This window comes from Geotrypetes seraphini, chromosome 6 (genome assembly GCF_902459505.1).
Source record: "Geotrypetes seraphini chromosome 6, aGeoSer1.1, whole genome shotgun sequence".
Lineage (NCBI taxonomy): Eukaryota > Metazoa > Chordata > Amphibia > Gymnophiona > Dermophiidae > Geotrypetes > Geotrypetes seraphini.
The window spans coordinates 42,549,156-42,570,400 of record NC_047089.1 but is presented as its reverse complement, the minus strand read 5'-3'; the positions used below and the strand labels follow the sequence as shown (position 1 = coordinate 42,570,400).

The 21,245-nt window shown below is 42.3% G+C and overlaps 1 protein-coding gene across 1 annotated transcript in view; it reads left to right on the top strand.

The window, feature by feature from the left end:
• XPO4 (exportin 4) overlaps nucleotides 1-21,245 on the top strand; it is a 237,878-nt gene that overhangs the window by 24,380 nt on the left and 192,253 nt on the right. Inside the window, exon 4 of the mRNA XM_033949810.1 lies at nucleotides 691-829. Coding sequence (XP_033805701.1) covers nucleotides 691-829 — 139 coding nt within the window. The remainder of the gene's footprint in view (nucleotides 1-690; nucleotides 830-21,245) is intronic.

Sequence of the window (21,245 nt, the reverse complement as noted above, 5' to 3'; positions counted from 1 at the left end):
CCCATGCTGCTCCCGATGCTCATAGGAACTCTTTGAGCGTCGGGAGCAGCGCAGGCCATTCAACACGGCTCCTCACACTAGAAAACTGCTAGCATAGTTTAATAGAAGAGGCCCTAAAAGTGGTTAATGAAGGCATATAACACATACCAAAATACAAAGTGATAATATAATAGAGTAATATATACAAATTACAGGAAAAAAATGTTTTATATATTCAAAAGCATATAGTGGGAAAGAGAAACAGAAAACTACATATTCATAGTATCTTGACTACCACTTTGCTGTAATGCCGAGCATGTCACCATGCATTTGCAAACATTGGGTTGCATTTCCACAGAGACCACTTTGTTTGGTGAATGCTACAACTTTGAGCATGATTCCAGTCTTAACATCACCATGAAAGCCAGCCATGTTAATACTAGTGTTCAGTTAAGAGCCTTGAAAAACTTTATGCCAAGCCTTGTGGCATATCACTGGGTATATCTTACACCAATGACCAACTGGAGCTGAGTGTTAGTTGCTTCTCTAGAAATACTACATTTTTGCTATGAACTATTTTTCCAAACTTAGCACTTGGTCATAATCTATGGACTTTGGGAATCTTGGGAAATTCATTGAATGGCATACATTTTAACTGTACAAAATTCCAGATCAGTTCTAAGAGTTATAACAATCTCTAATATTTCATAGTCTGCAGAAGTATGTGCGGGAGCAGATCTTGTTGGCAGTAGCAGTTATAGTGAAACGAGGGTCCCTGGACAAATCCATTGACTGTAAAAGCATATTCCATGAAGTTAGCCAGTTGATAAGCAGCTGCAACCCTACAGTGGTAAGTTCTAGAAATTTAACTTTTGTTTTCCATGTATTTCATTTATACATTTTGCTACTATAGGGTAGAATTCCTCTCTCACCCATTTGTCTTAAACCCATGCTTAAAAGTTTGATTTTAGTATTAGTAAATGTTCATTACATAGAAAAGCTATACAGTGTCAATTGCAAAATCATGACAACATTCAATACAGTAATTTATATAACCTAAAACTGGAACCAAATCCTCTCCAAGGTCCCTTTCCTCCCTTTTCATGCTAGACATAAGTATGTGAGCTTCAACATGCTTTCTAGTGCAAAAGGCATATGAGTTTTTGAGCCAGTAGATTATTCACCTCTGCTTGCTTCCCTGTATCAGTGGGCTGTGCTAAAGCTCCCTCAGTTTTATCTTCTACATGTGAGTTGAAAGTGTCTGTCTGTCTGATCTGTTCTGATTTTGGTTTGGAGACTCTGCTTTCAGGCTACATTGAGCAGGCTACCTTTCACAGGCCAAATGCTGGATGATCTTATGGCCAATGTGGCGATTCGTCACCCTAAATCTTTGCCAGACAGTAGACCCTGTGCCCTTGGAGATTAGGAGTCATGGTTCTCAACAGTTTTGTCAGCCCTCAGTGAGGTCCTTTGCTGATTGTTTTATGGCTCTCAGCAGCAGTTTGAAAGATCCAGGCACGCTCAACCCTCAGGTTTACCACCCACAACTGCTTACAAGAAGTCCCAGAAGCTTAAAAAAATGACTAATTCAGTATAAAAGACATTATCATGATATATAAAAGACAAGTATAAATGTCAAATTAAAGGCAAAAGATTGCTTGCTTGAAAGTTTCACATGCTCATATACACAGATATATGTGTGTGAAAAACACACATATTACATACTCCTACAACCCATGTCCACACACTTACATACATGTATCTATTTTGGAAGGTAGGTGAATAAAATGAAATGCAACACTTAGCTTAACAGACCTAGTCCAGAGAACTAATTAAAACATAGTTGTACTTGAAACTATATGTAGGACATATGAAATTAGTGTTGACAGGAAATGTGTACATAGTAGCATCATATCTGCAAACACACAAACATTATGACTAATAGAGTTCATTATCCTATACACAAATAAGAATTACTTGAACAAAAGACTATGGGTTCCTTTTACAAAGGCGTGTTAGGGCCTTAACGTGCGGGATAGCGCGTGCTAGCCGCTACCGCCTCCTCTTGAGCAGGTGGTAGTTTTTCGGCTAGTGCACACTATAGTACACGCTAAAAACGCTAGCGCATCTTTGTAAAAGGAGCCCTTTATATAGTAAATAATGAAAAAAACTATAAAATATAATAATCAACAATATTTATGAAGTATTTATGAATTATTTATGAATATCTGCATATAAGTATTGTAAATAAAAATATGATTCAAAGAAAACCAGAAAGATCAATGTCTGGAATTCAAGTATTAAAATCATAAATAAGTCTTTGGAGGAACAATCAAGATAAGGAATTTTAGAACATCAATGACATGTCCCAGTTGATACCAATGATTCACCAAAGGTGTAGATATATTTCTGCTGATGTTTCAATGTTCAATAATATGGGGTTTTACCATACGTTTTGTTTACCTATTGTATATCAATGGACAAGGACATTGTAACAAATATATAACAAATTGCTGTGTTGCAATTGGAGCTGTGTTTGTTTGAGAAAATAATTCTGTTTTGTACATGAGTGTATGACATAGTTAGTAACTAAGGCCTGTTGATAAACATTATACCTGCCACATTTTTGATGACCTTTGTGTATAGAATCCAGTTGTGGATTTGGATCTGAAGGTAGCAAGGATGGTACCAGTTTTTATTTAAGATTTTTCTCTCAAGTATGTGACAAGTCTGCCTTAAGTGTCATCAGAATTTTAAGTTTAAGCCTCCATGTGCTGGTAAGAGGGACATAACATACAAATCTGGACTGGTGTAGCAGGGTTCAAGGAAATTTAGTAAGAAAGAATATATTTTACCATACTACAAATATCAACCAATAAACAAGTGGTTTCAGAATAAAAATTAGATAAAATACATCAGTCTAAACAACAAAGAAGACCTAAAACCAGTCAAGCCCTCTTCGCTAATATTTTAATTCTAAAAGTGCCTCTACTCATTTCATCCTATAATCAAACTCCTCTGACACCAGACTTTGTTCTATGACCTATCCCACTGGAAAGAGTTTTAACCAACTTGGCAAAATTTCCTATAAATAGTTTACATTCTAGTCTCCCTAGGTAGCATGTAATGGCTGTTGAAATACTCTGTTTTGTAATCTAGACCCCCTCAGTTCTTTCTGAGTTGGTATCCAACAATGAAAGAGAACTCTGACTTAAACATCTATTCAGAGCATACTTCAACCTTGTTGTTGTTATAAGCCATTGACCCATGATCGAGTCCTAGCGACTTGATAAATTGTGGATCTAAAAAGAAATCGGTTTTGTGCTAGTCCAGAAAGGTTCTCCAGTGTCATCCCCATTGTTGTTTTCAATGTGTCCAGCCATCTTGATTGCAGATCGCCTTCTTCACCTGGTTCCTTCGATCTTCCCAAACTTGATGTCCTTCTCCAGTGATCTCTCTTCTGATGGTGTGACCAAAATAAGACAGTCGTAACTTCATCATTTGGGCTTCGAGTGACATAGCTGGTTTGATCTCTACCAGAATCAATTTGTTAGTTCTTCTGGCCGTCCATGGCACGCCTAAAATCCTATAGAACTACATCCACTTTCACATAATTTCATTCTCACACCAATGACACCCTTTATCACTTGGTCTCTTCCCCGCTTGTAGTGCACATTATAGCATCATATCTTAACTCCTGGCAGGGTTGTGGAATCGGTAGATAAATCCTTCGACTCTGACTCCTCAGTTTCTGGTACCCATGACTCTGACTCTGACTCCAGGTACCCAAAATGTCTCCGACTCCTCGACTCTGACTCCACATCCCTGCTTTTAGGTCCTAGTTCACGGTTGCTGTCTAACACCAGCTCTGACAGGATACACATTTCAAATTTGACATATTGTAATCACAAAAGGAAAAATAAAATTATTTTTTCTACCTTTTGATGTCTGGTCATTTTGTTTTTCCATCATCTTGGTCTCAGTTTCTCTTTCTGCCTTTTGTCTATCTTCTACTATTCTCTTTCCAATGTCTGCTGTCCATTTTTTCTCCTCTTTCTGTTGTTCCATTCCCTCCTTATGCCTGTCTCCAACGTATTGATTTTTCCCATTCAGCTTTCTTAACTTTTCTTTTCTTTTTTTTGTTTCTGTGCACTCAAATCTTGCCCTTTCTCACCCTTCTTTTTTAAATTTTCAGCTACCTCTCAATTATCCATATTTTCTGTCCCTAGCTCTCCCATTTCCTTTCTCAGCCTCCTATTTCCTTCTATCTACTCCCCATTACCACATCTCTCCTCCTCTCTCCCTATGGTCCAACATTTTGCTCCCTCTCTTCTGTTCTTCCCTCCTCTCTTGATGCTGAACAATGAGATGGAAGGAAAAAAAAGAAATGCTGCATCTCTCTCTCCCTTCCACTCCCAGGCCTAACATTTCTCCCTCCCTTCCATCCCCAGATCCAACTTCTCTCCCTTTCTCTTCCCAAATGCCCCCATCCCATTTCTCCGCCTGCCTCCCTCCCTCCCTCCCCCTCACGGTCCACCATTTCTCCCTATCTCTTTCCCTCTTCCTCTACACCACTCCAGGGTCCACCATTTCTTCCTTCCTCTACACCAGCCCAGGTCAAACTTCTCTCTCTTCAGACCATTGCCCACCATCTCTCTCTCCCTCTTCCCCCTCCCCCCACCAAAAGGACAATCTGGCACTGCTTTTAATACCCTCCCCCTTCATACTTTAAAAAAAAAAAAAAAAGCCCAGAAGGCTTCCTTGGCCTAGCATGTCCTCCTCCTTCTCTCTGCACCGGTCCGATGTTGCCCTCACCTTCTGTCACGCTGAAAAATCTGCTAGCTTCGGCAGTGATTCAACAACATTGCCCGCAGCTCCCCTTCCTGCTTTCCATCAGCCGTGGTCTGTCTCCAATGAGGCAGCATCCTGTTTCCACATAGGTGTACCACGTCAGATGGAAAGCAAGAAGGGGAGTCATGGGCAACGTTGCTGAATCATTGCTGAGGCTGGCAGATTTTTCAGCATGACAAAAGGTGAGGGCGACATCAGACTGGTGTGGAGAGAAAAAGGAAAAGATGCTGGGTCACAGGGACCACCCAGAGCCTCTGTGTCGGGCCGTGAGAAGGGGAAGTTTCTAGACCATGACTCCATGGCAGGGGGCACTGCTGCGGGCCACATAAAATGGACATGTGGGCCGGATTCAGCCTGCAGGCCTTGTGTTTGACATGTACTTTAGATTCAGGGTGATGAAAATGATAAAAGGATTGGGGCAACTTCCCTATGAGGAAAGGCTAAAGTAGCTAGGGCTCTTCAACTTGGAGAAGAGATGGCTCAGAGGTGATATGATAGAGGTATATAAAATCCTGAGTAGAGTGGAAAGGGTAGATGTGAATCGCTTGTTTTCTTTTTCCAAAAATAGTAGGACTACAGGGTGTGTGATGAAGCTACTAAAGTAGTAGATTTAAAACAAACTGGAATAAATATTTCTTCACACAAAGTGTGATTAAACTCTGGAATTCTTTGCCAGAGAATGTGGTGAAATCAATTAGCTTAGTAGGGTTTAAAAAAGGTTTGGATAAATTTCTAAAAGGGGAAGTCTTGGGGAAATCCACTGCTTATTCCTAGGATAAGCAGCATAAAATCTGTTTTACTACTTGGGATATAGGTTGGCCACTGTTGGAATTGGGATACTGGGCCTGATAGACTTTCGGTCTGTCTCAGTAAGGTAATTCTTATGTTCATTGCAGTGTAGCTGTCTAATAATAGACTGCTTGAGGAACCTTATTTAAAAATAAAAATGAAGCCACTCTCCCTGTTTCCATTCTTAGTAAGTTGCTTCAGGAACCACAACAGCCTGATTTAAAAAATGGATTTTTCATTTACTGGCAGTTATATCCAAACACTGTCCAACTGACATATGACCTCCCTTAAGGCCATCTGTCCACTCCAAAATTTTGTTAGCTTTTTCACTCCTTTGCACAGGATAGAAAAAAAAAGTATGTTTCTGGAAATGTTCGATCCAAACCAAGAGTGTTCATTCACTATTGTCTAGGGTATGCTAACAGTGCACATTATCTGTCAAATGGCTCATTTTATTTTTAATAGGTCTTGTGGCAGATAATGTGCACTAATAGTGTTAGTGTGTGCTAAGTGTTGGTAAATGACCCTTCTTATTGGGAAGGTGGGTTTCCTCTTCTGCTCCAAGGAGAAAATCAAATGCATACCACGTTTTACTGTATATACTCTAATATAAACCGAGATTTTTGGACCAAAAAATGGCTCAAAAATGAGGTTCTCAGTTTATATTTGAGTCTGCTACTATAGTTTAAAAAAATATCTAGAGTTGCGGGTCAAGGGCAGACCCGACATGCAAGGCAGGCAGCTGATTCCTCCTGCTTGCAGCTGCGGCAGTCCTCCGTGCTGTTTGCCAGCCGCCAGGAGGAGGAAGGGGGGGTGAGGAGTCGGCAGCGCATTCAGATTTTGAGCAGTTCTGCCTTCCGTTCTGTCCTGATCCTGCTAAACCGGCTGGCAATAAGAAAGCCAGACACCGTGGGGCCTTCCCTCTTTCCAAATCATTAAAGGCTCTGCTGGTCTCAATCCTGCCCCTCTGAAGTTGCTTCATGATTTTGAGGGCGGGATTGAGACATCAGAGGCTATAGCAATTTAGCAAGAGGGAAGGCCCCTGGGATGTCTGGCTTCGGGACAGGATTGAAGGCAGGGCTACTCACAATCCAGATGTGCTGCTGACTCCTCACTCCCTCCTCCAACTGGCAGCTGGCAAACAGCATGGAGGGCTGCCACAGTTGCTGATGGGAGGAATCAGCTTCCTGTGTTGATTGTTGGGCCTGCTCCTGACCCGTGACTCTATTGGAAGAAACAAAGGGAAGGCTTCTGGATTAGCCACCGGCCAAATAAGAAGGAATGCTGCCAGTGGCCTGAAGAGAACGAGAGTGGCTGGACCCGGGACCATCTGCCCCCCTCCAAAATAAAATAAAATAAAAAATTGGTGGTCGGAGGTCCTCCTTCCCTCCTCTCGACTCCACCTACGCTCCTCCCTGGCTGCTATTATTTTAAATCTTTGGGCAGCCGGCAGCAGCAGCGAAGTGAACCTGCTGGCGTCTGCCTGACCCAGAAGCCTTCCTTCTGCAGCGACTTTTTGTTCCTGCTTAGGCGGGATGCTGCAGAATGAAGGGTTCTGGGGCAGATGGCAGCAGATTCGCCTCATCACCACTGCTGTCTCCCCAGAGATTTAAAATTACAGCGGCCGGGATGGAGGTAACTAAGGGAGTTGGAGCTGGAGAGCAAGGTCTTGCCATAGAATCCCACTGGGGAGTGGGGGTGGAGAACATATGCTGCACAGTCTAGGGGTGGGAGGTTTGGGAAGGCAGGGAAGTACAGATGCTGAATGGAGGGGGGTAGGAAGGCAGGGAAGAATAGATGCATGGGCTGGAGGGTTTGGAAGGGAGGGAAAAAGAGATGCTGCATGGATGGGGTGGTGGGAAGGGAGGTAAATAGAAATACTGTCAGTGAGAGAGGAAAGAGAAAGGGAGAATTGTTTCACATAGGTGCATATGGAGTAGGAGGAAAAGAGGAAACAAGGAGGATTATTGGACAGGATAGTGGTGGAGAAGGAGGGAGGGAGAAATATTGGATATTGTGGTGTAGAGGAAAGGATGGGATAGTTAGAAAGGGATACAAGAGGGAGGAATGTTGAAGATGGTGATAGAGGGAAAGGAAAAGGAGATGCAGCACGGTGTTGGAGACAATTGATAGAAGGGAAATGTTTGGATGGGGCTGGTGGGGATGGACAAAAGATGCTGTACAGGAGCCAGGAGATGAGAGAGGGAGAAATGTTGCACTTGGCAGTAGAGGGGGTGGGAGAGATGTGCCCTGGATTCCCCACCCTCTCTTTTATTTCCCACTCCCTTTGCAGCAAGAGAGGGAATGAGGAAGATGAACAGTGAGAGAAAGGGAGGCATAAGAACATAAGAATTGCCGCTGCTCGGTCAGACCAGTGGTCCATCGTGCCCAGCAGTCTGTTCCTGCTGTTCCTGCAGCGGCCCAAAGGTCAAAGACCAGTGCCCTGACTGAGTCTAGCCTTACCTGCGTACTATCTGGTTCAGCAGGAACTTGTCTAACTTTGTCTTGAATCCCTGGAGGGTGTAAACGCATGTATTAGACGCCTGAGACGCATGTATTAGATGCATTAGACGTATGTATTAAGACACATGTGATTGCTAAACACATGTATTAGATGCATAGGATGCATGTATTACACATCAAATGCATGTGTTAGATGCATGTATTAGACGCATGCATGATTTAGGTTGTGAGAGCTAACTTCCCCAAAACAACCACTACTATCAGTAACTGGCTACATCTTAAGAGCTGAATCAATCTGTTTGCTATCAACTAAACAACCTAGAAATTGGGAGTGTTAGGGATACCAATATAGCTATTGCGACAGGAAGAGACATATTACCCTGCAAACATGAATTTCCTATTGATTTTATTGATCTGTCTAATAAGCAGTAGCATCAAGATGTTAACTCACTCTATCCACAATTACATTCAGTCCATTACCCTGATCTATCAATCAAGCACATAATTAACCCATAAGAAGACAATACAAAGACATCTGCTATATACATTTCCCAAAACTAATATGTCAGTCAATAAATTCCTTTTTTTTACTTTTGCAGTCTGGAGATTTATTTTTCTATCACATCAGTACCAGTTTCTCTTTTTTACTGCTTTTCTGTCTTCTGCATTTCTTCCTCTCTCCCCTCTACTCCCATGTGCTCAACAAGGTCCTGCATGAACGACTGCTTCAAAAAATTGCAAGCCATGGAATCGAGGGTGAAATACTCACATGGATTAAAAACTGGTTGGCAGATAGGAAACAGAGAATGGGGGTAAATGGACAATACTCGAACTGGAAAAGCGTCACGAGTGGAGTACCGCAGGGTTCGGTGCTTGGACCAGTGCTCTTCAACATATTTATAAACGACCTGGAAATTGGAACGACAAGAGAGGTGATTAAATTTACAGATACGAAGTTACTCAGAGTAGTGAAGACACAGAAGGATTGCGAAGACCTGCAACATGACATAAACATGCTTGAGAAATGGGCTGCGACATGGCAAATGAGGTTTAACGTGGATAAGTGTAAGGTGATGCATGTCAGTAACAAGAATTTTATACATGAATACAGGATGTCCGGGGCAGTACTCGGAGAGACCCACCAGGAAAGAGACTTGGGAGTACTGATCGACAAGTCGATTAAGCTGTCCACGCAATGTGTGGCGGCGGCAAAAATGGCGAACAGAATGCTAGGAATGATTAAGAAGGGGGATCACAAACAGATCAGAGAAGGTTATCATGCCGCTGTACCGGGCCATGGTATGCCCCCACCTGGAATACTGTGTCCAGCACTGGTCGCCGTACTTAAAGGAGGACATGGTACTACTAGAAAGGATCCAGAGAAGAGCGACTAAAATGGTTAAGGGGCTGGAGGAGTTGCCATACAGTGAGAGATTAGAGAAACTGGGCCTCTTCTCCCTTGAAAAGAAGAGACAGAGGGGACATGACTGAAACATTCAAGATAATGAAGGGAACAGACTTAGTAGATAAAGACAGGTTGTTCACCCTCTTCAGGGTAGGGAGAACAAGAGAGCACTCTCTAAAGTTGAAAGGGGATAGATTCCATACAAATATAAAGACGTTCTTCTTCACCCAGAGGGTGGTGGAAAATTGGAACGCTCTTCTGGAGGCTGTTATAGGGGAAAATAATAATAACAGTTTATATACCGTAGGACTGTGAAGTTCTATGCGGTTTACAAAGAATAAAAGATGGTACAAATTTATTGAACTTAACAGAGGTGAAAGCTAGTGATTAACAGGTCAAGGGATCAGTTATTGAGGAGAAAGAGTTGTATGGGTCAGCTGCCTATATACTTCAGGAACAGATATGTTTTTAGGTGTTTCCTGAATTCCCCATAAGTAGTAGGCGTAAGCAATTGTTCTAGATCTTTAACCCATAATGCTGCCTGATGTGAGAAAAGGTGTTGATGGTGTCTTTTGAGTTTACATCCTTTAACTGGAGGGGAAACGAAGTTCAAATGTGAGCTTCTCTTATGTCTGTTGGCTGAGAAGGAGAAAAGGTCAGTTATGTATTTAGGGGCTAGACCTTATAGTACTTTAAAGCAGAAACAGGCGAACTTAAACTTTACTCGTGCCTCCATCAGTAGCCAATGCAGCTGTCGGTAGTAAGGTGTCACATGATCAAACTTCTTCAGCCCAAAAATCAGTTTGACCACTGCATTTTGCACTAATTGCAATCGTCACATATTCTTTTGGGAAATTGCTAAATAGGCGATTTTACAGTAATCAGCAGTAGTTCAACAGAAAAAAGAAATGCAGGTTTTATTTCTCCAGTGTTGAAGTCTTGCTGATCTTTGCTGTAGCTGGTGAGGATCCACAAGCATGCCAGCTCCAAAGGTGGCCAGATCTCCCTTCTACCAAGCGTAGCAATCACTTGCAGCATCCTTGAGCCACTGAGGTGCCAGTATCTGTAACTTAGGGATGCTGCTTCCTTCCAAGCTTGGTAAAAGGGATTTTTGGCCATCTTCAGAGGAAGTCTTCAGCTGACATAGCTTGAGGGTTCTCATCAGATGGAATATTTTATATTTACATTGGAGGCTCTGGCAGAGATCTATTTACAAAGTATGTATTCTTCCCAATTAATATTTCCAAATTAATAGTGTCTTGGCTTATTTGTAAATGGGTCTCTACCAGAGCCTCTAATTCAGCAGCATAATTAAATTAAATTACTACTTCTGAAATGGGAAGAGATTACTTGCAGGTGCAGCCAGGGACAGATTTGATTCCAGTGGGCACGGATAGGGATGAGTTTGGTTTTGTCTCCGTATGACTTGCTAATGGGCTCAGAATCTAAGTTAATGGCTTAAACAAACAAAAAGTTACTTTTTTTTTTAAAATGAATATATGCCAGTTTGTACCTTTTACTTTCTGTCTTTAAAAAATAGTATCATAAGTAATGGAATTGCACCTACATTGCATAGATTAAGTATGCACATAAGTGACATATTTTTATAATTTATGCACATAGAGCATGAACAGAGTTTACAAATATCTAAACTCTGCCCCTGTTCAGCCTGCTGGCTGAGTTCAGGGTACCATATCTGTGCGTACTTTTTCTCTGAGCAAGTAGAGTAGTGCAAGCCTCACAGATGGGTGATGACATCCAATGAAGCCTGCAAGGGTAACTTTTCACTCTCAAAATTGTGTAGGTCTGTCAGTGTTATACAATACTCTTCCTTAAGCTTCCCACATATTTGCACAATGATTTTTATATGCAATTATCCTGTATATGTGCTTAAAGGGTTTCATTCTTAGCTGTAGTCAACAGAATATAAAATTTGGCTAGAGCTTAGTCCAGGATTAACTTTTATATCTCTATCTTTATTGTGCCTCTATTCTGGTGTGGGAGTGCAATGAATGCATATTTTTGGTAACCTTTACATTGTTTTACTCATCCCAGCTGAAATCTAGGTATGGTGGTTTTTAAACTGTAGATGCCCAGTGCATCACATGGGTTTTCATGGCATTAGAAACCCTGAGGAGGATGGGGTCAGGCTGCTACAGGGCCTATGAGTGCGAAGGCTTTCCCAACTTGCTGCTGCTGTACAGGTCAAATGGAGAAACCACAGACCTGGATGACAGTGGCAATAATATTCATACTTCTGTAAAGGTTTGGCATTGAAGGTAGTTGCCTATGTCTAGATTTGGGCATGAGTACCAATGAAAGGCATGCTTGGAGGGAGGGGGTTGTGCAGCAGAGAGGGCATGCTGAATCAGTGTGGTGTGAGTGAGGCAAGAAGATGGTGTGTGTGTCGGGGAAAAAAATCTGTTGGCTGGGGAAGGGAGGTCAGATTTGTCTGTATATGTGTCCAAGTTTCCAAGTTTATTGTAAATTTGATTGAACGCTTATCAAAATATTAAACGTATTACAGCAATAAAATAGGGGTAAGAACAGAATTAAAAACAACAGTATTAAACAGACGAAATATACTCGACTCATATTCTGATAAAACCAATTTTGGTCATTTTTAGTCCCAAAACTGCACTCAACTTATAAATGAAATCAACTTTTATAGATGAACATACGTATTTGTCCTTTATGCTGTATCATTCCTACCTCTCCCATATATCAATCATTCAGCTTTGTATTTTGAATCCTTGAGCAAAGCTTGATTTTAGAATTCTAATTTCAACCTTTATTTACATCTGTTTTAGGTGATGCGTTGTGATACAGAAATATTTAAAGTTTTGAAGACAGTTCATATTGCTTAAGCCTATGTTTCTGTTCAGCTGAGTGACTTTTGCCAGTATGTGAGCTGCAGTCATAAGTTATGTTTATGGCTGATTATACTACGACTTTCAGCTGATCTATGTGGAAACATTTTGTAAAGTTTATTCTTGGTTATAAAGCTCTACTGGGGCAAGAGCCAGGGCTATTATAAGAGATAATCTAGTCTCCAAACAAGAGGAGGATTCTGTTTTGTCAGCTGGAGTTTGAGTATGTTGCTCTTGTGACAGAACTGCTGAAATTTCTGGAGAGTGTGACAAGTCATGTCCATGAGGTACTCCAAGTGGTATGAAGTTCAGTTACTTCATTGGGAGATAAAACATCGAGGTAGATATCTTGGACAGACACAATAATATATTGCAGTTTTACCAACTTAGGTGGTGATGACTACTTTCTTTTTCTTTTTTTATATTATCATTTCAAATGCGTTTTTGTTTGCTTCGTAAGGTAGCAGTTTTCAAACCTTATTTTGGGACAAAGTATAAGAATAATGTACTTTCTACCTGCTGACTTTGCTCCAGTTTTGAAACTGAAAGTACACTTGGTTCTTTTTTTGTATAATTGGTCCTTTTTTCCCCCCACTTTGAAACTTACTACAGGTAGAATACCTCAGAGGTTGCACTGGGAAACATGCCATTGATGCCTGTTTTCCAAAACACATATGCAAACATTGAGCTATATTAAAGGAGAGCGGTTTCCCAAAAAATTATTTAACTGGGGTAAATTACTTAAATTATCTTATAAAATTGTATTTTTTGACCTTCAGTTTCTTCCTCTCTAAGAGCCAGCCTCTACTAGACTACAATATCACAATCCTTAACTTGCGTTTACCTAGGTGTTTTCCCCCTGCTTTTGTACCTCAAGCAGCTCAGCCGCTGCTGTAGCTAGGAGATGGAGCATCTAGAAATACAAGCAATCTGCTACTAAATTCATATTTAACAGTCCCTAGAGGGGCATTTTTATGATTTTTTTTTTTTCCATGGCACCTATTTGTGATCTACCTTGTCTTTTATGGCTTGTGAAGAGAAATCCTCCACCCTGAAATATGCCAGTCAGTTTATGTGCATCATGAAGAAAATACAGTACAGGCCATTATCCAGATTGTGTTGAACCTGCTACTTAGCATACCAGAAGTAGCTGTTCCTGCCTCTGTTACCAAGAGGCTCCTTGTTGGCATGGCTGTGCTTCCACAACAGTAGGAAACCGTGCTTAGAATTGGCCAGTTGTTCATGGGACTGATGATGATAGAGAAGTCAGCTGTTAATGATTATGACTATATCTTGTGGGAATGACCAGACTTTGAGGACCTATATAAAAGAAAAAAGGGGAAATTATAATTTTTTAAAAACTTTTGTGAACTCTTTTCTCCTTACCTTCATTTTTTTTTCCTTACAGTTTTAAACTAGTATCTTGTGGAGAAATACTTCAGTAGAACACAGTTGAAATCGTAATACCTACTCTATCATATAAAAAAAAAAAAAAATATATATATATATATATTTTACTGTGTTTAATACTTACTAGATAGAGTGGCATATTTTGCTATCTCCAGGCTTGTTTGGGTTGGAGGTGAAATAGTAGGCTATCTGAGTATACAGGGAAAGTGGCTATGTATCATACTATATATTGTTCTCTTTGGATAACGGTCATTTGTGTTCGTATGTATGTGTGGGTGGGGGGGGCATGATCGTGGAAGTAAATAGAACTGAGAGTACCTGGGGTAGGGGTGGGAGAGATAACTTTTTAGCATGGATAGAGATGCAGAAGATTTTTGACAGCATATTTTTTTCCTTACACCAACCCATTTGATAATCTCATACTCCCTTTCCCTCTTACCCTTTCTCTCATTCCTCTTTGCTCCCTAAACACTGGCATCGATGCCCCCCCTTCGATGTCTCACTCGGTACCATCATTGACATCGTCAGGTTATCAGGGTAAAAGCATGCTTCACCTTAACACCATGCGTCACTGGCATCTCTAGCATCAAGTAAGTTGATGCATGCCAAGTGATGACACAAGTTGCACTGTCGGTGTTCTTTGCTAAACTTTGGCACTAAGGCGTCGACATCGCCAACATCGAGTGAGTTGAATACCACAAGATGTCAGCATTTCTATCATCGAGTGAGTCAATGCATGCCAAATGATGTTGTAAACAATCTCTCTCTCCATTATGGCAAAAACTATCTCCTTTGAGGCGTGCCTATACATTGAGGTCATCAATGCTTCTGTACCTTGTACCACCAGCGATACATCTTTACCGCTACTTGCCATCCAGGATAAACTTTGTGAGCTGCTTCATAAGGAGTTTAACAGCTATTCTTCAAAGTTGTCACCAACTACTGCACTGACTCTTCTGGTACTGGCCTAATTCAAGCAATACTCTGTGAGGCCTCATGGTACTAGGTGTGTCTCCTCCTTGAAGCAAATTCAGGCCCCATCATCGGAGCACCTCCTCATGAATGTAGGACTGTCATTGAAGGAGACATAGGAGACCTTCCTGACACTTTCACTGGCACCATATCTCATAGCGTTATACTCCTTGAAGTATATTATTAAATAGTTACCTCCTTCTTATGGCCTCAGTCACCACCAAGAAGCCTTTTTCTTATAAGATTCATTAGATATGAGTCAAATTTTTTCTCTCAGCATAGTCTGAATCTGCACCGACTGCTGAGCTTTTCGATGTCCTAGATTTTGAACAATTCCCTATAGGCTCTTTGATCCTCCCACTGTTCCAACAACTGGAGTGAAAAACTGGAGTGAAAAATATGGTATGTGATGCAGGGTTCCATGTTAGGAGTCACTGCTTAGGAAAAGGATCTAGGTGTCTTTGTTGAGGATATGATGAAACTCTCTATTTAGTGTGCGGTGGTGGCTAAGAACGCAAATAGAATGTTAGGAATTATCAGGAAAGGATTGGGGGAGAATGTGGTACAGTGGTTAAAGCTACAACCTCAACACCCTGAGGTTGTGGGTTCAAACCCACTCTGCTCCTTGTGACACTGGGCAAGTCACTGAATCCCCCCCCCCCCTTTTCCCCAGGTACATTAGATAGTTTGTGAGCCTGCCAGGACAGATGGGGAAAAATGCTTGAGTACCTGAATAAATTCATGTAAACTGTTCTGAGCTCCCCTGGGAGAATGGTATAGAAAAATTAATACATTAAATAAAACAAAGATAAATGCTATGCCTTTGTATCACTCTGTGGTTTGGCCACACCTCAAATAATATGTGCAATTCTGGTTGCCACATTTAAAAAAAAAAGATATAGCAGAATTAGAAAAGGTACAGAGAAGGGCAATAAAAATGGTAAAAAGGATGGATCAATTTCCTTTTGAGGAAAGGGTAAAGCGGTTAGGGCTCTTCAGCCTGGAGAAAAGTCAGCTTGGGGGGAAGATATGATAGAGGTCTATCAAATACTGAGTGGAGTAGAAATGATGTTATTTATTTGGATTTATATCCCATCCTCCTAGAAGAATTTGGAACAGGTTACAAGTTTACACACATAATAAAACTTACCAGGGTTTACATAATAAAATAGAATAGGGTATAGTAATGTAGAGCTTGAGTACTTAAATAAATTAATGTAAACCATTCTGAGCTCCCCTGGGAGAACAGTATACAAAATGGAATAAATTGAATAAATAAATTTTTGGTAATGATATGATAGCATGATTGTAGTCAAAAAGGTAGCATGACTTAATAGGACATGACAGAATAAGACCTCATGACAGCATGGGGTTGTGATGTTATGAGCTTGGTTTGATATTGCAGTAACTAATAGAGCTTGATACCACTATATCATGCCTGACAGTATGAAGCGTGGTAAGGCAGTACATAACAGTATGGCAGTGCATTAGGATGCATGATAGTACATGGTATGTCAGACAAATACATACAGAAGCATGGCAGGAATATGACAGTGTTTGGCATGATAGAACAATATGGTAACCTGTCATAGCCATGTGGGACAAACGCGCGCTGACAATTGCGTGCAGGACTTATGCGTGCAGATTAGAACAGTTACTGTAAGCGCTCCGAGGGTGTGTGTGTGTATATATGTGTTTGTGGGACTCCCCCCCCCCCCACTAAACTTAGAAGTGTTCACGCTTCCGTTGGGGTGTGGGGGGAACCCCCATTACAGAGGAAACTGCCGATTACCCCCCAAAACGAGATGGGAGTGCTTATTGTAACTGTTTTAATCCGGTACGCATAAATCCTGCACGCGATTGTCGGCGCGCATTTGTCCTGCGTGTTTTAGTTAGTGTATAATACATACCTGTGAATAATATATGCTAGCATAGAATGTTTGGCAAAGTGGAATTATTGGCATCGGAAGTGATGAGGCAGAGAAAAGCCCCTGCCAGGGCTGGCCAGAAGCAGCCTGTTTATGGTGCTTCCTCTTCTCACTGGCTGCTGCTACTGCTTTGGGGGAAGGGAGGGGGATTGTCAAGACTGGCTCTGCTGCTTTAGGAAGGGAGGTTCTCAGGACTGGCTCTTCTGCTTTGGGTAAGTGAGAGAGGGAGGAGGGGTTGTTAGGACCGGCTCTGCTGCTTCGGGGAGGGAGGGGGAGCTGTCAGGACTTGCTCTGCTGCTTCAGGTAAGGGAGGGGGGTTGTCGGAACCAGATCTGCTGCTTCAGGTAAGGGAGGGAGGAGGGTTGTCAGGATTGGCTGCCTGCTTCTTTGGGGGTGGGAGGGAGGGAGATTATGGCTGCCATTGATGCTTCTGGGACTGGAGGGAGGGAGGGGATTGTTGGATCAGGAGCACAATTTTGGACATTGTCTGAGGTGCGCGGGAGACAATTTTTTTTTTTTAATGGTTGTGTGCCAATTAGTTTAATACCAGTTAACTGAGATTCTACTGTAGATTTAAAATAGGAGAAAATATTTCTTCACTCAACATGTAATTAAACTCTGTAATTTGTTGCCAGAGAATGTGATGGAAAAGCTTAATAGGGTTTAAAATGGTTTGGATAACATCCTAAAAGAGAAGTCCATAAGCCATTATTAAGATGGATGTGCAGAAATCCAGTGCTTATTTCTAGAATAAGCAGCATAAAATCTGTTTTACTCTTTGGGATCTTGCTAGGTAGTTGTGACCTGTTTTCTCTAAGCAGAGTATGTGTGCAATCGCTCATATATTCTAGAACAGATTTTATATGGTTACTAAACAAAAAAATTATTGGGTTTTAGAACTTGTTGCTCACACCATAAAAACATTTTTAGAACTTGTTGCTCATGTGAGAAAAAAAATATGAATGCACCTGGCCAGTCCTTAGAGAGATCATTGCTTGTGACCTGGGTTGTCCACTGTTGGAAACAGAATACTGGGCTTGACGGATCTACGATCTGTCCCAATATGGCAGCTCTTACGTTCTTATGCTATGTTCATGCTATTTAGATATGCCAGCACTGCCCTATAAAGGGGCAAGCCTATTGGTGGGCCAACCACTTCAGAGCCATGCCAAAGGGCCCTGTTCCTAAGTGTGTTTTAGTATGAACTGAAGAGTGGGGCATTTAGGTTAATTTTTAGCTGGTTGTGGGATGCTGTGGGGTTTGGGAAGCTTGGCACCATAACTCTGCCATATTGGGTAGGACTAAAGCTCCATCTTTTACCTAGTATCCTGCTTCTAATAGTGGTCATGCCAAGTCATAAATACCTGTTGGAATTCTAAGAAGTAGCAAGATTCCATGCCACCTATTCCTCGGGATAAGCAGTGGGTCCTGCCCTCCACCCCTGTACCTACCTTAAGTTTATTAACTTTTGTCTCAGGAATTTGTATAAGCCTTATTTTTTAAATCCAGCTACACTAACTGCTTTTACCATATCCTCAAGCAGCAAGTATCAGAGCTTCCATTGCAAAACAGATTTGAGTCTTGATAAGTTGTTTCTTCCCTTCACCCATGAGGATTGCGGAAGGCATCTACATTTTTCAACTCTGCCTCCTTGTGTCACTGGGAATTGCCTCAGCTCTTTGTTTTTTTCTTCTGAAAGTGAGTTGAAAAGGAGTCTTTTCATCCACTCTGCATCTTATTATTTTGGGGGGTTTTATCTGATTTTTTTAGGCTTCCTGGTGCTACAGAGGTTACCAAAAGTCCTGGAATAGCTCTGCCTGGAAGAAGGTACAGCCTCTGTGTTTAGAGGGCTATAGCTGGGGTGCAGCAACTCTTTTACAGGGAACCTACCTAGCAGGTGTGCACTAACTTTTAAAACAGCTCAGAGAATCCCCCTGGGAGCGCAGCTCACCCCTGATTTTCAGGTGCCTGAGCACAGGCTGAGTGGCCCCATGTCAGTCCAGAGGACTTTAACAGGTGCCGGATATGTCCTCCCTGAAGACACAGAAGAGAAAGAGGGGTCAAGGGTTTCAGATACTGACTAAAAGATAGCCTGAAGAGACAAGCCCCTGTAGGAATTTATAAGCTTGTCTGAGGCAGAAATCTTCTCCAATCCAGCTGCAGGCACAGCATCTTCCAGTTCTGTGAGTACAGTGTAGTACTGTCTAAGGGAGACATTGGTGGAGTCCTGAAAATCAATTTTTTGAGGGTCTATGGGGCTTCCATTAGGGTCCCCCACCTCCAAAACCCCTTCTCTGAATTTTAGAACTTTACAGCTCTCCCAGGATGTTTTATGACACTAAAACAGTGCTGTGGCAGCCATCTTGGATTTCCCAATTTTATTTTAAAAGCCTTTATTTGCCTCAAAAAACTGTTTTACTAAAAATTGATTACTATGGACTCCTCAAGTTGTCTGATCCCTGTTTTCATGCCAGATTTGCTTTGCATGGGCAGCTGAGGAGCATCTGTGTGCCATAGGGTCTTTAGTTGGGCATAAATCCCCTTAGAGTCCTCGAATAGTGACTTGGCGTCAGTAGCAAAACGCAAATACGGAGACTCCTCTGAATTCATGAGAACACAAGAAGTTCCCCTGCAGAGATCCTCAGGAGATCTGGGTCAGGGATTTGACTCTGATTTTGTAAGTTTAATGTTTGAAGCATATGTGAAGTATAAAGCATCTGCCTTCAATCAAGTTTCCAGAAATTTCATAGCACTGAAACTATCCTCGATATCATTGACGACTGCGGGAAATTCATGGACAAAGATACCTTGTTGGTGCTACTTGATTTCAGTGCAGCATTCAACAACATGGACCATCTCGCACAAACACGTGACAATCCTGGGAGATTTCAATTTCCCAGACTACCCCAACACTTCAGGACAAATTGACAACTTCCTCTCCTCCCTCACCGACTTGGGATTCCACCAAGCTATAACCACCCCCACGCACTCAGCAGGCAACACCTTAGACTTGCTCTTCACCCTCAGAGACCCAACTGCAGAGCCCCAACAAACTTATACCACCACACCTGTCCCATGGTCAGACCACCACCTCATTGAATTCGAACTCCCACTCGAAACTACCCTAGCCCCGCGTAAAGATCCTACCCCTCCCACCCTACGTCAACTCCCTAATTCAGTCAGCCCTCCAGCCATGGCCGCGGGTATTCGCACCCTAAATGAAACCTGCACCCAACATTCCCACTCCATTTACCTGGCAGCCTCCACATGGCACTCCAACATCCAATCCCTCTATAATAGCCTTGCCCAGACAAAAACAACCCAAATAATCACCAACAAAGCATCTGCTCCCTGGTACACTAGTGACCTCCGCTCCATAAAACGATCGCTGAGAAAAGCAGAAAGGATCTGGATCAAACACCCGTGCTCTGAAACCAAAGCACATTGGAATAACATATCCATCACCTACAAAGCTGCCATTCTAGAAGCGAAAAAGACCTACTACTCTCGCCTCCTACAACTAGCCCCTTCTAGATCCAAACAACTGTTCACCCTCACAAACCAACTCTTCACCAACGCCCAAAGAAAAAGTCACAACAACCAAACAGAACTTGATAGCGAGACTCTCTCGGACTTCTTCCAATCTAAAGTACAAACCATCCGAGATAATCTTGACACCAGCACCACACCCACTCCTACTCAGCCCCACCCGATTCCAAATACCCCATCCTCCGCCGCTCTCTCCCAATTTCATATGGCCACTCATGCCGAGGTTCTCGAAACTCTGAGGAACTCAAACCCTCCAACACCATCCTCGATCCCTGCCCATCCAGCCTCCTGCTGTCCACAGAAGACGCCATGGCAGAATCCATCCTCCCCATCATTAACACCTCTCTAACCACTGGGACTGGAAGTCAGCTATTATCAAGCCCACTCTCAAAAAACCCACCCTTGATCCTAACGAACCTGGCAACTATCGCCCAGTCTCCAACCTCCCATTCGTCTCCAAACTCCTTGAACGAATTGTGCTCCACCGACTATACCCTTTCATTGAAGAACAAGCTGCTCTATCCCCAGCCCAGTCCGGCTTCCGAAAAGGCCACAGCACAGAGTCAGTACTCCTTGATATCATTGATGACAGCTGGTCAATACTCGACAAAGGCAGTGATGCCCTACTAGTCCTACTTGACCTCAGCACTGCCTTTGATACAGTCGACCACCACCTCCTCACATCCAGACTCTATGACCTCGGAATCAAGGACACAGCCCTCCAATGGATCACCTCCTTCCTCCATCAAAGGACACAGACTGTCCTACTAGGGACACACAAATCTAACCCCAAGCCTATCAAATATGGTGTTCCTCAAGGCGCTCTTCTATCCCCCCTTCTATTCAACCTCTACATCAGGCCTGTCATTGATATAGCACAGAAATATAGCATTAAAATCCACTCATATGCAGATGACATCCAGCTGCTCCTCCCACTAGGCGAGAACCGGTCGTCCCAAATTGCTAACCTCCAACACTGCCTCTCTGATATGAAAACTTGGATGTCAAAAAACAAACTTCAACTGAACG